The sequence below is a fragment of the Eurosta solidaginis genome, chromosome 1 (genome assembly GCF_040869045.1).
Source record: "Eurosta solidaginis isolate ZX-2024a chromosome 1, ASM4086904v1, whole genome shotgun sequence".
NCBI classification, from domain to species: Eukaryota; Metazoa; Arthropoda; class Insecta; order Diptera; family Tephritidae; genus Eurosta; species Eurosta solidaginis.
Genome location: NC_090319.1, coordinates 327,950,485 through 327,964,284, shown reverse-complemented (window position 1 = coordinate 327,964,284; position 13,800 = coordinate 327,950,485). Strand labels below are relative to the sequence as shown.

Here is a 13,800-nt window from a genome sequence, read left to right as displayed (position 1 = left end):
AATTCGCATCAGCTACTTTTGAGAGATTGTGTGCATGTATGGGGATTTTGAATACGTAGCTTAAATATGGCTGACACCCGAAAATTATTACGCGATGATTAATGGTTATTTGCACAGATGAAAGAACAACAAATATGTGCCACAATAAGGTAGGTTTAAGAAAATATAGGCAGTAAAATTGGTCTTAAATAGCTCAAGCGAATCGTTCACCCACCTTATTCCAGCTGTAGTAGAAAGACAGCGTCCTGTGGTGTGCGTTTAGTTACTTTTGCTTGAGATTGTTGCGGTAAGCTTTAAACAGGTCATACTCTTGCTGTGAAGGTAGGTGGGGTGCAACCGATTTTTTGCAAGAAATAGTTTAAATCTTACTACAACTTCAATGTTTAACTTAGATCTATACTTCGAACGGCTCGCACGTTTGTTAATAATGGCGAATGTTAAGTTCAGAACCCGTTTGAAAGGTTAGTGAAAGGAAACGAAATGAAAAGAAAGGAAGAGTTGTCGATTATTTATCGAATGGATTTGTTATAGAAAATGTATCGATTTTGTTATCGGATTATTGTCAATTTATTATCGTCACGTTATCGAAAAGTGCCCGATTTTTTTTAACGATAAAGAATCGCTTTGTTATCGGAAGTTTATCCATTTTTTATAGAAAAGTAATCGAATTGTTACCAGGTAGTTATCAATTATTTACTGGAATTATGTTATGTTACCTAGTTTACATCAAAAATGTATCGTTTTAATATAGAAAGCTTATCGATTTTAATTAAAAACTTATAGATTTAATCATGAAAGGTTATTAATATGTTACAATGTTATTGTTATTGCTACTGTTACTGAAGTGTTAGCAATTTGTGATTTGCGTGTTACCAATTTTGTATCGCCGACTTGTTACCGAAGCTTAATCTATATTTTATTGAAAATTTTTCGATATCTTATAAAAATTTATCATTTTCCTATTTCTTTCTTCCTATCGACTTGTTATCGGAGTGTTAGCAATTCGTTGTCGGCGTTTTACCGTTTTTTATCGAAAATTTATCAATTTGTTATTAGAGTTACCGATTTGTTATCGAAAAGTTATATATTTCTTATCGGATTACTACATATGTGATATCGGTGTTTTAAAACCAAGGCAGTTTTTCCAAATGCAAATTTTCATCATTATAAAAAAATCGTATACTAAATTGAAAAAAAAAAAAAACAACTTTCTAAAGCGAAAAATTAATCCCATTTTCCATGTTCAAAGGAAGTGTCCTTATTTGAGTATATTCTATGTACCTATCACACCGCTACTGTAGACGAAAAGCTTTTACTGATTATTCTATGCCTTTGCGACAAAAAGGTTCACCTTCCGCATTGCAAACACTATTTTGGCTAGGAAAATTATGATGTCTTAATCTGATAATTGGGTGGCACACATCCCCAACTGAACCCTCCAAGAGGGTGCCGACTGGAAATGGACACTACAGTCTGTGCGATGTCAGGACGGTGTCCAGTTAAGATCAGGAATCAGGACTGTGTGCCTGGCCCATTAATGGCCTGGTTATACGGAAATGATTCTTCACCATGTTTTCTAGGGTATCTTTCTACTACCTTTCTACTACCTTTTCTTTCTTTCCTATTTCCTTTCCTTCTCGGGGGCTGAATCAAGGCGTTATACGTTTCCGTGCCGAGGATCAGCCAGGCTGGGGGCCCCTAAATAGCCCAGTCGCGAACAAAGGGCTCCTGGCAGCAGTTCGCACCAGGTTGTACGAAGACCTTACCCGGGTATTGCGGATCTCTGCCCGGGTGGACGTTCCTTTCCTCCGCCACTCGTGGGAACATGAACAAGAAGAATACAGCAAAGCAAAAAGAGACCGGCGCTCTTCAAAGGCCGGGAGGGCTTCTGCCCACCACAACGATGCAGGGTCATTCTAACCACCAGATGATGGCTTAAAAAGGGGATGGTTCAGGACCAGTGTAGATGGCGGGTCAGAACCCTCTGCCCAACAAAACTTGCGGCAGTGAGGCGGTGTTCTCCGGGATACTCCTGGCACGAGCAGAGACACAGTGAGTGTGCATAATGCAGCCTCAGTTGAAGCTGGTGCGCAGGCCCCGCGTGGTCCACCCCCGAAACCCACCGCCTTCACAAAGCCAAATGAGCGGCCACACTCCAGTGAAGTTGGATATAAACACAGGAGAGCGGCTGCAAGGATTGTAACCAGATCCGCACGAATGCCAGACTTCGTGAGTAGAGCGGAAAGCGACAGCGTGGGAGAAATCCTGGCAGAAATCAAGTGGGCGAAAGAGGAGATACCGGACTTTCATCTTGCAGAAGGGAGGGAGCCACAAGCGGCAACCAAAAGGGCAAGGTCGGCGGAAGTAGTGCCTGCCAAATCAAAGAGGCTGAAGGTGCATGGGCTATCTTTTGCAGAAGTGGTCAAGGACAAAATCCTGTTAGGGGTCCTTGACGACAATCAGGAAGACGGCGCAGTCAAGAAATACAAATGGTAATGGATGAAGAGCGAGCTTTCAAAAATTACCCTGGACGTGCTTATGCGCAATCCTGGATCGCCGCCGGTATGCAAGGACGCCGGGTGGTTCCAGGGCAGCATCAAGGTATCATGCGGAGACGAGAGGTCCGCATCTATCTACAAAAATGCGATAGAATCCCTGGGGAGCGAAGCTCAGAGCGGTTGACTTCAAGGATATACCGTCACGGCCACGAGCAAGGGTGTGGCTACCGGCAAAACCAGCTGAACCAGATAGGATACTGAATATGATAAGGATCCTCAACTCGACGCTGCCAGCCGCCAACTAGAGGGTTGTCAACGTGGAGAAAGGGGACAGAGCCACATTTCAGCCCCCACACCGTCACTATAAAGGTCTATAGTAATGACGTCTACGCCGCTACAATTTTGGCAGCCGAGGTGGAGCCAGAAGAAGAGAGCGACGAGGACGTAGATATGAAGGCAGATGGGGGTGAGGCGGATACGTTGGAGGGCTACACCTCGTCTACCTCATCCATAGGTATAAGCGGGTCAAACCTGCAATACACGGAGGAGGAGCTGATGCTGGAAGATGCAGCTAACGTCACGCTCAAGGAGGGAGCGATAGTGCGCGATGTTGGTGCGGGTCCTCCAGATAAACCTGCACCACAGTAAAGCAGCCCTTCCTAGACATAGAAGGAGCGTTCAATAACATCAAACCCGACTCAATCATTAAGGTACTGACTGATCTGGGAATCGAATCTCAGCTGGTGGGTCTTGTGCACCAATTGCTGCTATGCAGGGTAGTACAGGCAGAACTTGCAGGGGTATCGTTGAGCAGGTTCGTCAGTAGGGGAACTCCCCAAGGTGGAGTCCTATTCCCTCTGCTGTGGGTCTTAGCGGTGAATCAGCTGCTAAGGGACATGGAGGAGGAGAGGGGCTGTAAAGTTATAGCATGTGGCGGCCACCGTGGTGTGATGGTAACGTGCTCCGCCTACCACACCGTATTCCCCGAATTCGCACCCCGGGAGAAGCAAGATCACAATTTTAGAAATAAGATTTTTCAATTAGAAGAAAAATTTTCTAAGCGGAGTCGCCCCTCGGCAGTGTTCGGCAAGCACTCCGAGTGTATTTCTGCCATGAAATGCTCTCAGTGAAAACTCTACTGCCTTGCAGATGCCGTTAGGAGTCGGCACAAAACATGTAGGTCCAGTCCGGCCAATTTGTAGGGAAAATCAAGAGGAGCACGACGCAAATTGGAAGAGAAGCTCGGCCTTAGATCTCTTCGGAGGTTATCGCGCCTTACATTTTTATTTTTTTATGCTGACGATCTTGCCTTGGTGATAAGTGATAAGTTTCCACAAACTCTCTGCGATATGATGCAGGTGGTATTAAGAAGGGTCGAAGCATGGGCCGTTGATAATGGTTTGGGCGTGAACCCAAATAAAACGGAGCTGGTGCTCTTTACGAGGAGGTATAAGATACCACCTCTCTCAACTCCAGTGCTGGCAAACACAGTGCTTAATTTAAATTAGTCCGCCAACTATCTAGGGCTCACACTTGATAAGAAATTGAACTGGACACAAAACACCACAGAACGTGTCCGTAACGCCACAGTTGCCCTCTACACATGTAAAGGAGCAATTGGACGGAAATGGGGTATATCCTCTATGATAGTACATTGGATATACACGGCCATAGTTAGGCCAATATTGCTATACGGGGTGGCGGTATGGTGGCCCGCCCTGAATAAATCCTGGACGGTTCTTGCTCTTCAAAAGGTGCAAAGATCTGCACTACTATGCATAAGGGGAGCCATCCGCATAACGCCAACGGAGGCTATGAATGTAATACTGAAGCTACTACCCATAGATATAGTAGGCATAAAATATGCAGCATGCAGCTATGAGGCTGAGAAAATTGACCACATGGTCTCACTGCAACTATACTGAAATTCTTGACAGATTCTGCATACCAGAATGGACAGATTTCTGCAAGCCACATACCAACTTTAACAAAGGATACGAGATATTAATCCCTGAGAGGGAACAGTGGGTGAATGACCCAGATTGGCCCACTGACAGCATTCAGATCTACACAGATGGCTCTAAACTGGATAACAGGGTCGGAGGGGGTGTCTATTCGGAACGATTGGACATACAAAGATCATTTCGCCTTCCTGATCACTGTAGCGTATTTCAGGCCGAGCTTGCGGCAGTTCAAGACGGTGTGGACTGCCTTAGGCTGAAGGCAGTCTCTCAGAAGCACATTTATATTTTCTCAGACCGTCAAACAGCACTGAAAGCCCTTGACTCTGTCACTACTAATTCTGAAACTGTAGTTGGCTGTCGCAGATCACTTAACTTGATGGCTGAACAGTTTACTCTGCATCTGGTACGGGTTCCGGGACACAAGGGCATACCAGGTAATGAGATGGCAGATGAGCTTGCAAGAAAGGGTACCTCCCTTCCAGCTGAAAATTTTAGGCATCTACTCTGTGAATGTCCAGCGCTTGGTAGAAAAAGGCAAAGGTTTTATGGGTAAGATGTTTCTCGTAGATCTGACTGATGTAGCTGAGGTCAATACACGACGCTTAGTTAGCTTCATAAACTCAACGAAGTGGTTTGATTAGGAGAGTAGTAACAAATCTGTGTGGTTTCACAATGGGCCTATAAATGCCTAAGTGTGCCGCTCCGATGTGGACGGAAGCCACTTGAACCTAACCTAACCTAATCTGATAATTATGCATGGAACTGCGTGCATACTGTTGAAAATTTTCAATAGATACACGCGCTCAAACAGGTATACGCCAATGTGTGGTTTTATGTCTTATCGAAGAAAATTGTAAGCAAACATGTCACATATACATACATACACGTATATATCTTAATATGTCTGTACGAAGGCAATAAATCATATGAAATCGAACGCAAACGGGCTCAATAAATAGTCTTGAGGTTCAAAGAGGTGTGCAACGAAACTCGAAGGCGCACGTACATATAATTCATATATATGTATGTATGTGTTCATGTAAAACTACCCATGTAGAACTCAGCAACTTGTAGTGCTTTAAAACGTAGTATCGTAACCGAATCAGTGTCGGGTTTGATAATAAAAACAAAAATGGCGGAGTGGTAAGCACTCGTGAAGTTTGATGTGTAAAGATACAGGTGTACGTTTAGGAAAATAATGTGTCTAGTTTACTAAAACTCTCGTTGGGGTTGAACTAAAACCACAACAGAGGTAATTTTACCAGAAACGCAGAAAGTTTCTCTTCATCGGCTTCTTATCGGGAACAGCCGATAACGACGAGCTATTGCTTTATTATCGGTTTGGCTTTATTTTTGGTTATTGGCTTGCTATCCTAACCGATGACTCGTCGTGCTGATAATAAATTGGTCAGAGAGTTGCTAAGAAAGACATCGATTACTTTTCGATAACAAATTGCTAACACTCCGATAACGAATCCATAGGTTTCCGAAAACATAATGATATCCTTTGGATAACATAACGATTACTTTTTGGTAAGTAATCTATTATCTTCTGAAAAAAAATCGGTAAGTTAACGAAAGCACTTCGATAAGAAATCGGTAACACTCGTGCAAGAATTAAACTATTTTACTTTATTTTTTATTTCATTTTATTTTATTTTAATTTTTCATTCTATTTTATTTTATTTTATTTCATTCCATTTTACGTTATATTATCTTTTAATATTCTATTTTATTTTTTGTTGTTTTTTCTTTGCTTGCACTTTTTATTTCATGTAAATCTAACCAAATAATGTACAGAGATGTTACAGCCAACAAACCCCTTTAAATAAACAAAATTGAAATTAAACCTGAATACCTAACCAAGTGCTTTGTTTTTGTACACACTCTTTTGTACTTTATTTCCAACAAAACTGCAGGATACACATCACTCCTCACACTTGCATGCATAAAAATTGTGCATACGCTCAGAGATTTAAATTTTTATTTCGGTGATTTCAACTCTTCTACGTTCATTGTTTCTGCATTACGAAAAACTGCAAAATGAAATTAAAACTAGTTCAACTTTAAATAAAAATTTGGAAATTTTGTTTAAAATTTTCTTCAATTTTCGAAAATGTTTTTGAGATCGGTTAGCATAGTTTCAGTGAGAGCAGCTCCAACCGCAATCCTACAAGCATCTTCTTCGCTTCAAATTTCAGTGAGCATATCTTGACTTCTATAAGGATGAGGTCCATTCTTATATTTTGGACTCAAAACGCACGTTCAAAATGTTACCCGGTTAGAAATCTGAGTCTAAATTTTAAACCATTCATCGGTTTAAGCACTTTTCTTAAAATTTGTCAAAGTTTCAAATTGAAACCAAGATCTGTAAAGTCATGTTTAGAAAGAACGGTATAATCAACCTTCAAAATCAAATTTTGTTTGGGCATACATGTAGTGCAAAATATAAAGTCTTAAGCTCGGGAAAACCGGTTTTTATAAATTCTATAAAACTTACATTAAAAATCTGTAAGTATTATTTCCTCTATAATAATTCATGTTTGCTCAGACATCGCCCGTTTGTCTGCCAGTCTACTAGGACTTAAGTACATACATACATTAGTACTAATTGAAGCAAAGCGCAAGAGAAAGGAAAATTCTGGTGTACTTTTATGTACATATGTACCTCCTGAGTAAATAAAACTAAAATTTCCAATTTTTTCTTTTCATTCTATTTTTCTATTATTTTACCTTTTATTTATAGCAGAATAAAATTTTGTTTTCGAAAGTGTTACATTTGAAGTTGTGTCATACATTTTTAATATCTTCTTCTTCAGCTTTTTCCTTTGAAATGCAACATTTTATTTTATTTAAAATTTGCTATCACATAAAGTTAATTATATCTCCAAAAAACACAGCATGCCCAGATAGAAATAAAAAAGTAAAGTAGTTAGATGCTGAGATAAGCTACAAGCGCGATAGAAGAATGCTTTCAGATTACTTACTTAATTGAAGCTTATCCGTTTAAGCGGTTATGGCGGTCCAACAAGTCGCACCAGTCGCTTCTTTTGTCTCTGCTAACTGGCGCCAATTGGTCACACCAAGGAAATTTAAATCGTTTTCGACTTGGTCCTTCCAGTGGAGTGGGGCTACCCTCTTCCTCTACTTCCACAGGCAGGTGCCGATAAAGCCAGAGTAGCCGCTGCATTTTAGTTCGCTAGACTGTGTTGATGTCTGCGTAATGCCCGTACAGCTCATCACTACATATTCTTCGGTACTCGCCGTGAAATGTCAAGTACAATAGATTTAAAAAAGGTCGACCAAATAATAATGTTTTTTAAAAAATAGGCGAGTCTTTCTGAAAAAGCTGCAAAGATCATCGAAACGCGTAGAAAACAATGAAAATTGGGTTTCCAATAGTTTTTTTTAACTTCACCGGACACAAAAACTATAAATTACATAGAAAAATATATTAAAGTAACGTATAAAAAAAAGGCGTTATATGTTTCTAGAGTTTTTTAGCAATATCTCCTAAATGATTTTCGAAGACCGACGGTGTCATCTTCCTACTTTATATATGTGCCAAGTTACGGACAAGCAATCGTGTCGCTCATCGCGTATCTGCTTTCTGCATTATTGCCGATTTTCTAAATTTTTTTATATATCTTGTAATATAAGTATTTTTTCGTAATTCTAAAAATTGTTACAAATTTCTTAAATTCCTTGAAAAAGTTGCAGCGATACATTTCATTTCTTAAGAAAATAGAACATTATGTACCGACCTACCACATGTAATGGTGGATGCTTTCTCGCACCTAACCTCCACTTCTTTCTCCTTTCTCACACTATCTATCCCACTACTTTGTGGGAAAAAGGTTGCTCTATAAAAAGGTCAAAGAATATAAGGTTCTTAAGCATGCACTTTCAAGCAAATCGGATATGAAGTTTCGGAGTTGTTGTCGTCGAGGCCTTCTTCACACTTTCCTACACGTTGGGTTTCCACGACAACTGTACAGACAACAATAGACTGTAGACTCATGATGGGTATTCTGACTGAACACTGCCTTCTGGCGTCACATGCCTTTAAATTAGGCTTGGCCAGTGATAGCAGATGTGGTGATGTGATGGAAGTGCGGGTTGGAGGAGAAAACGATCGCGCACGTTTTGTGCTCGTGCCCTGAGCTTGCCAGGCTAAGACTCCAACTATTAGGAGTGATACAGCTGTCAGATCTAGAAGCAGCAAGTGGCATAGGCCCCAGAAAGCTTCTAGTATTTTCCTAGAGGCCGGAGTTACTTTATAACATAGGTCCTGGGTTTTTATAGGGGTTTTCAGCTTGGTCATTCAATAAACATCTGGTAACAGTACGGATTCATTTAGTCTTTTTGAGATCCTCATGGACCGGCCAGTTCAACCTAACCTAACCTAACCTTCCACGACAACTTACTGTCTAGAACGATTCTTAAAAAAAGTGTGCATGGTTTCTTCTGCAGGGTCCACCCTTCAAGCTTAGGCCTGCTCCAATTCGGGACCTAATACCTACCTCCTAGTAAACAAGACTATATCCGTCTTCTCCGACATTAGATGCAGCGTGTCAACCGACGAACCTTTGATGTACGCATTTTGTATTTTGGAGAACAGTTTTTCATCCATGTTGGACTTTTTATACACTTCTTTCAGCCACTCAAAGGTTTTGACCTGAAATGCTGTTAGGCTAATGGGCCTGTAGCTGGGATACATGAAACTAATCTTTGCCGCCTTTGGTAGGAAAACGACAATATCAGTTCTCCAAGAGTTGGGTACATGATCAAGCCATTCCACGATCGCTCTACTGGATATTTGTGGCAGGGAATATAGCATCTGGTACCGGCGATTTAAACTTAGAACAAATAGAAAAAGTCTTCACCGCCCAATTCATCTTGTTATCAATCACCAAGCCCGGCACTACCCATGTTGGCTGCTGTCTTTTCTGCATCATCCCCCGATGGGAAATGTGCATCGAGAAGCAGCGCTTTAAGGGTCTATTCACTAGTATATCACCATTCCCCCTTCTTAGTTCTCTTTCGTTGTCAGTGCGTGGAGTGTATTTCCCCTTGCAAAGGCTTTCCTCAACCGCGTTGTTTCGCTATAGCACTCACTCTGTGTTCTTCGCGCTTGTAAATCCTCAAAAGATCCTTGTACTCGTCTCAGCAGGCTTCGCTTATCGCGGCCTTTGCCATCTTGAAGATTTCATGTACATGTCCTAAAAGAAGCCTCAGCTCCTTGCTCCAACATGGTGGCTTTCCTTTTCCTCTGAGTCTCCTTAGAGGGAAAGCTCTGTCATATGTAGTAATAAGGGTTTTTGTTAGGAAATCATTGGACTCAACCAGTTCCTCAACATTGGCAACGCTTTGGGTTGTCTTGGTTTTATTTCTAACATTCCTAACGTTTCCTGTAGTCGAGTGAAGTAGGGTTTCTAAAGGTTCCTCCTTTCTCTACCCTCTTTGTGGGGATGCTGGAGCTTATATACGCATGACCTCATAATGATGGCCTATCCAGTACCCTCCAATCATACCTTGATATATCACGTTCAGGCCTCAATGTAATGTCAAGAACATTGCTGGATGTTGGACCAACTAATGTAGAGACACCAACCCTGTACGCTATTTGCCAATCGCTCTGAAGTATGTAACAAAGTAGGAACCCGCCTCAGTTGCGTTGCCTCCTCTCAACGAATTGTGGACAACTGAAATGTTTGTCGCCGTAAATTTTTTTACGAGTGTGTGTAGCTGTTGTATTATATAAGCAAAAAAAGAATGTTAGAGAGAAATATGTCGTTTGTTAAATTTCGTCAAGCATAAGCAGTTACAAAGTTAGTAGGTTGAATTAGTAAAATCCGGTCGGTAGATTTGCTGTTTTGCTCTAAGCCAGAAAGGGTCATTAATTTTATATATAGTGAAAAAGAGATAGACAATCCAAATGCGACGTAGGAGAACAGCGTATCCAGTAAGATGAAGCGTTATTCAAAATTATTGGACGATTTTGCTCTATCGGAATCAGTATTCTAAATCAATATTTTGTTCCGAATTTCTCATTTTCTCAATTCGAAACATCCCTAGTAAACATATCTCCATTGATATGTACCCATGTAGCATATAAATACTTCAACGTTATTTCGTTCAATAGTATTACTTTAACAATGCAATTCTTCATGAGATTTATTGAATTGCAATAAAGAAAATACTGCAACTGCAAATTTAACAAAATAAATGTCAGCAAAAAACGCAACAGAGAACTGCAAATCAAAATATATATGCACACATACACACATAAATGTAGAATTTAAACGTATCTGGGGTTTGGAATTTATTTTAACAATCATGTAATTGTACTATAAATACTTAAGTATAGCTTAAATGAGTTTTGTTAGTCACAAGTGTAAGGAAGATATTATAGTATATATTTTTCAAATTTTTTAATTCTCACTTGAATGCATGCCATGGGGTGATATCAATTAATTTTGATCTGATAAATACACATGTTGTGTTTGTGTAGAGGGGAAAAAATTTGAAGTAGGTTGTTGACTGCTTTTAGATGATGGTATTTGGGATATATTTTAGTCTGTCCTTATATATATAATATAATTTTACTTATTTAGTTTATTACAGGATATGAAATGAGCGTTCTCTAATGTGGTATCATATGATAAATCGATATAGGTTTGCCAAACTTTTTCTCGTTTCGTATATATCATATCTACAGAATAGCCAACTTTAAAATCCAGTCTTAACTCAAAACCCATTAGTATCCTATAACTAAATATGATGAAATGGCATTATTCCGTTTCACTGAATAGAATATATACTTTTATAAGCAGATATAACAAAATGTAATATCACATCACCGAATGTAATTTGTTGAGAATGCAATAAAAGCGAAGTTATATATGTATGACAGGATATGTATTACTTGATATGTTAAAAAGATCTGTCGATATGATACCAATAATCGCCTGAATAAAATTTTATCAAATTATTTATATTAATTTGATCTGTTGTCATATCAGACGACATGAGCTAAACACCAAAAATAACACAAAAAATATTTCTAACTTAAAAGTCGTTAGCGTTACATCGCTCGATATGATCTGATTTGGTATAACTCACTGAATGTAATGTGGAGTGGTATGATTTTATTTTTTCAACGATTTAAGTTATTATGCAATGATTGCACAGAAGTGATATAATAGTGTTGTGATGTGATAGTTTTGCATCGCTCGATAGTATGTGATAATTTGTGATCAGATTTGAAATAATTTACTGAATATAATGTGAAGTGGTATGATTTTATTTTGTGAACGATTAAAATGGTTATGAAATAATTGCACTGATGTGATGTTATAACGTTGTGATGTGATCGCTCGATATTATGTGTTTATTTGGAGTTTGATGATTTTTTTTAATTGGTCTATGATGTTAAATGTTATGAAATGATAGCGATGTGATGTGATATCGTTGCGCCGCTCGATATGATATGATCTCATTTGGTATTCAATGTTATATGGAAGAATATGATATTATTTAACCTACGATGATAAATGATACGGAATGATTACATTGATGTGATGTGCTTTGGAGATATGTTAATCACCAGCCCATAAATATTATCTCACTGCACTTGAAAAAAAAATGTGGACAAAGAGGGCTGGAAAAATATAGCATCAATACAAACATGACAAACGGAAGGAAATAGTTATACCAAATTATACCAAAGTGTTCCAATAGTGCAAATGTTCCGAGATGTTTTTTTTCAGGACATATTTTTAGGCAATTTCTGGCGATTGGGTTTTAAAAACGCGGTTTACACAATTCGCGGGCCGCAACGCATATTTTTGCTTCTGTTACTATTACAACTCTCTCTGCACATTTAACAACAGCAATTTGCCTTTGTGAATGATATACATACATAAAAACAACAAAATCTCGCTTATAAATTGCTATTTGCCTGAATTTGTCGCTAAAACTGTCAAAGCACATCAAATGTTTTCATATTTCAGCCAAAAAGTAGGCTTAACAATAAAAAATGGTATTTGTACTCAAAATGCACCAAGTATTAAGCTTATATTCATGTGTGAGTGCATATGTGCGTAGAGTTATATTCCAATCCAGTTACATCCATCGCAGCATGGATTGGCACAAACAATGCCCCCGATTGCTGGCTGTCACTCACTCATTTACCAAGCCTTAGTTGACTTTTGTTTATTTTTTTTTTTTTTTTTGTTATTTATAAAAATTTGTTTTTTTTCAATTTCCTGCAAACGGATAAGTGACAAAACAATCCGTATGCATAATTAGTGACGCTTTGCTGGTGTAAAATAGTTATTGCACCAGTATACAAAATCGTACATCAAAAATGATTCAACGCCAAGTTGTGCAATGGCTTATTGAACGACCATGACTAAATGGTAAAAATCCTAGTTTTGAAAGTTAAATGTAATAGCTTTGTGAAATGGTGTAAGGGGCGAGGGGCAATTATTTACGAGCAAACGGTGGAAACAATGGAAAATCGAAAGGCGAGCTTACGAACTACAAGTACACTAAAAGTTCGAAATTTTTGCTTTTGGCTTCTTAAACCTTATACGATCCTTAGGGACTAGTTTGACCCATTTTAGAATTTAAATGGATTTCTCCCTTTCGAAAAAAAGGCGTAGCATGGTTTTCATGGTTGGCGGCCACCGTGGTGTGATGGTAGCGTGCTCCGCCTATCACACCGTATGCCCTGGGTTCAACTCCCGGGCAAAGCAACATCAAAATTTTAGAAATAAGGTTTTTCAATTATAAGAAAATTTTTCTAAGCGGGGTCGCCCCTCGGCAGTGTTTGGCAAGCGCTCCGGGTGTATTTCTGCCATGAAAAGCTCTCAGTGAAAACTCATCTGCCTTGCAGATGCCGTTCGGAGTCGGCATAAAAACATGTAGGTCCCGTCCGGCCAATTTGTAGGGAAAATCAAGAGGAGCACGACGCAAATTGGAAGAGAAGCTCGGCCTTAGATCTCTTCGGAGGTTATCGCGCCTTACATTTATTTATTTTATGGTTTCACTATGTGTGCGTGTGCGTGTATGCAGTTGCTGCGGCAGTGTTACTTTTTATGACAGAGCATCACGTTCTTCGGCAAATTTTGAGCAGCAGTGGCAACGTCACGCGTTCGTTGAATGATTGTGATCATCACTGGCAAATGAGCCACAACATAACAATTTTCTCTGCGCTACTGCAGCACATTATCAGTTTGAGTACCAGCAACAGTCCATCAATATAGTAGCACTTCAGCTATAATGCTATCATTATTTGGCGATTTGAACACGCCCTATCTTATAACTTTGGG

The 13,800-nt window shown here is 39.4% G+C and overlaps 1 protein-coding gene across 1 annotated transcript in view; it reads left to right on the top strand.

The window, feature by feature from the left end:
- The first annotated feature begins 2,948 nt into the window (after positions 1-2,948).
- LOC137240882 (protein timeless homolog) overlaps positions 2,949-13,800 on the top strand; it is a 161,077-nt gene continuing 150,225 nt past the window's right edge. Inside the window, exon 1 of the mRNA XM_067767814.1 lies at positions 2,949-3,142. Coding sequence (XP_067623915.1) covers positions 2,949-3,142 — 194 coding nt within the window. The remainder of the gene's footprint in view (positions 3,143-13,800) is intronic.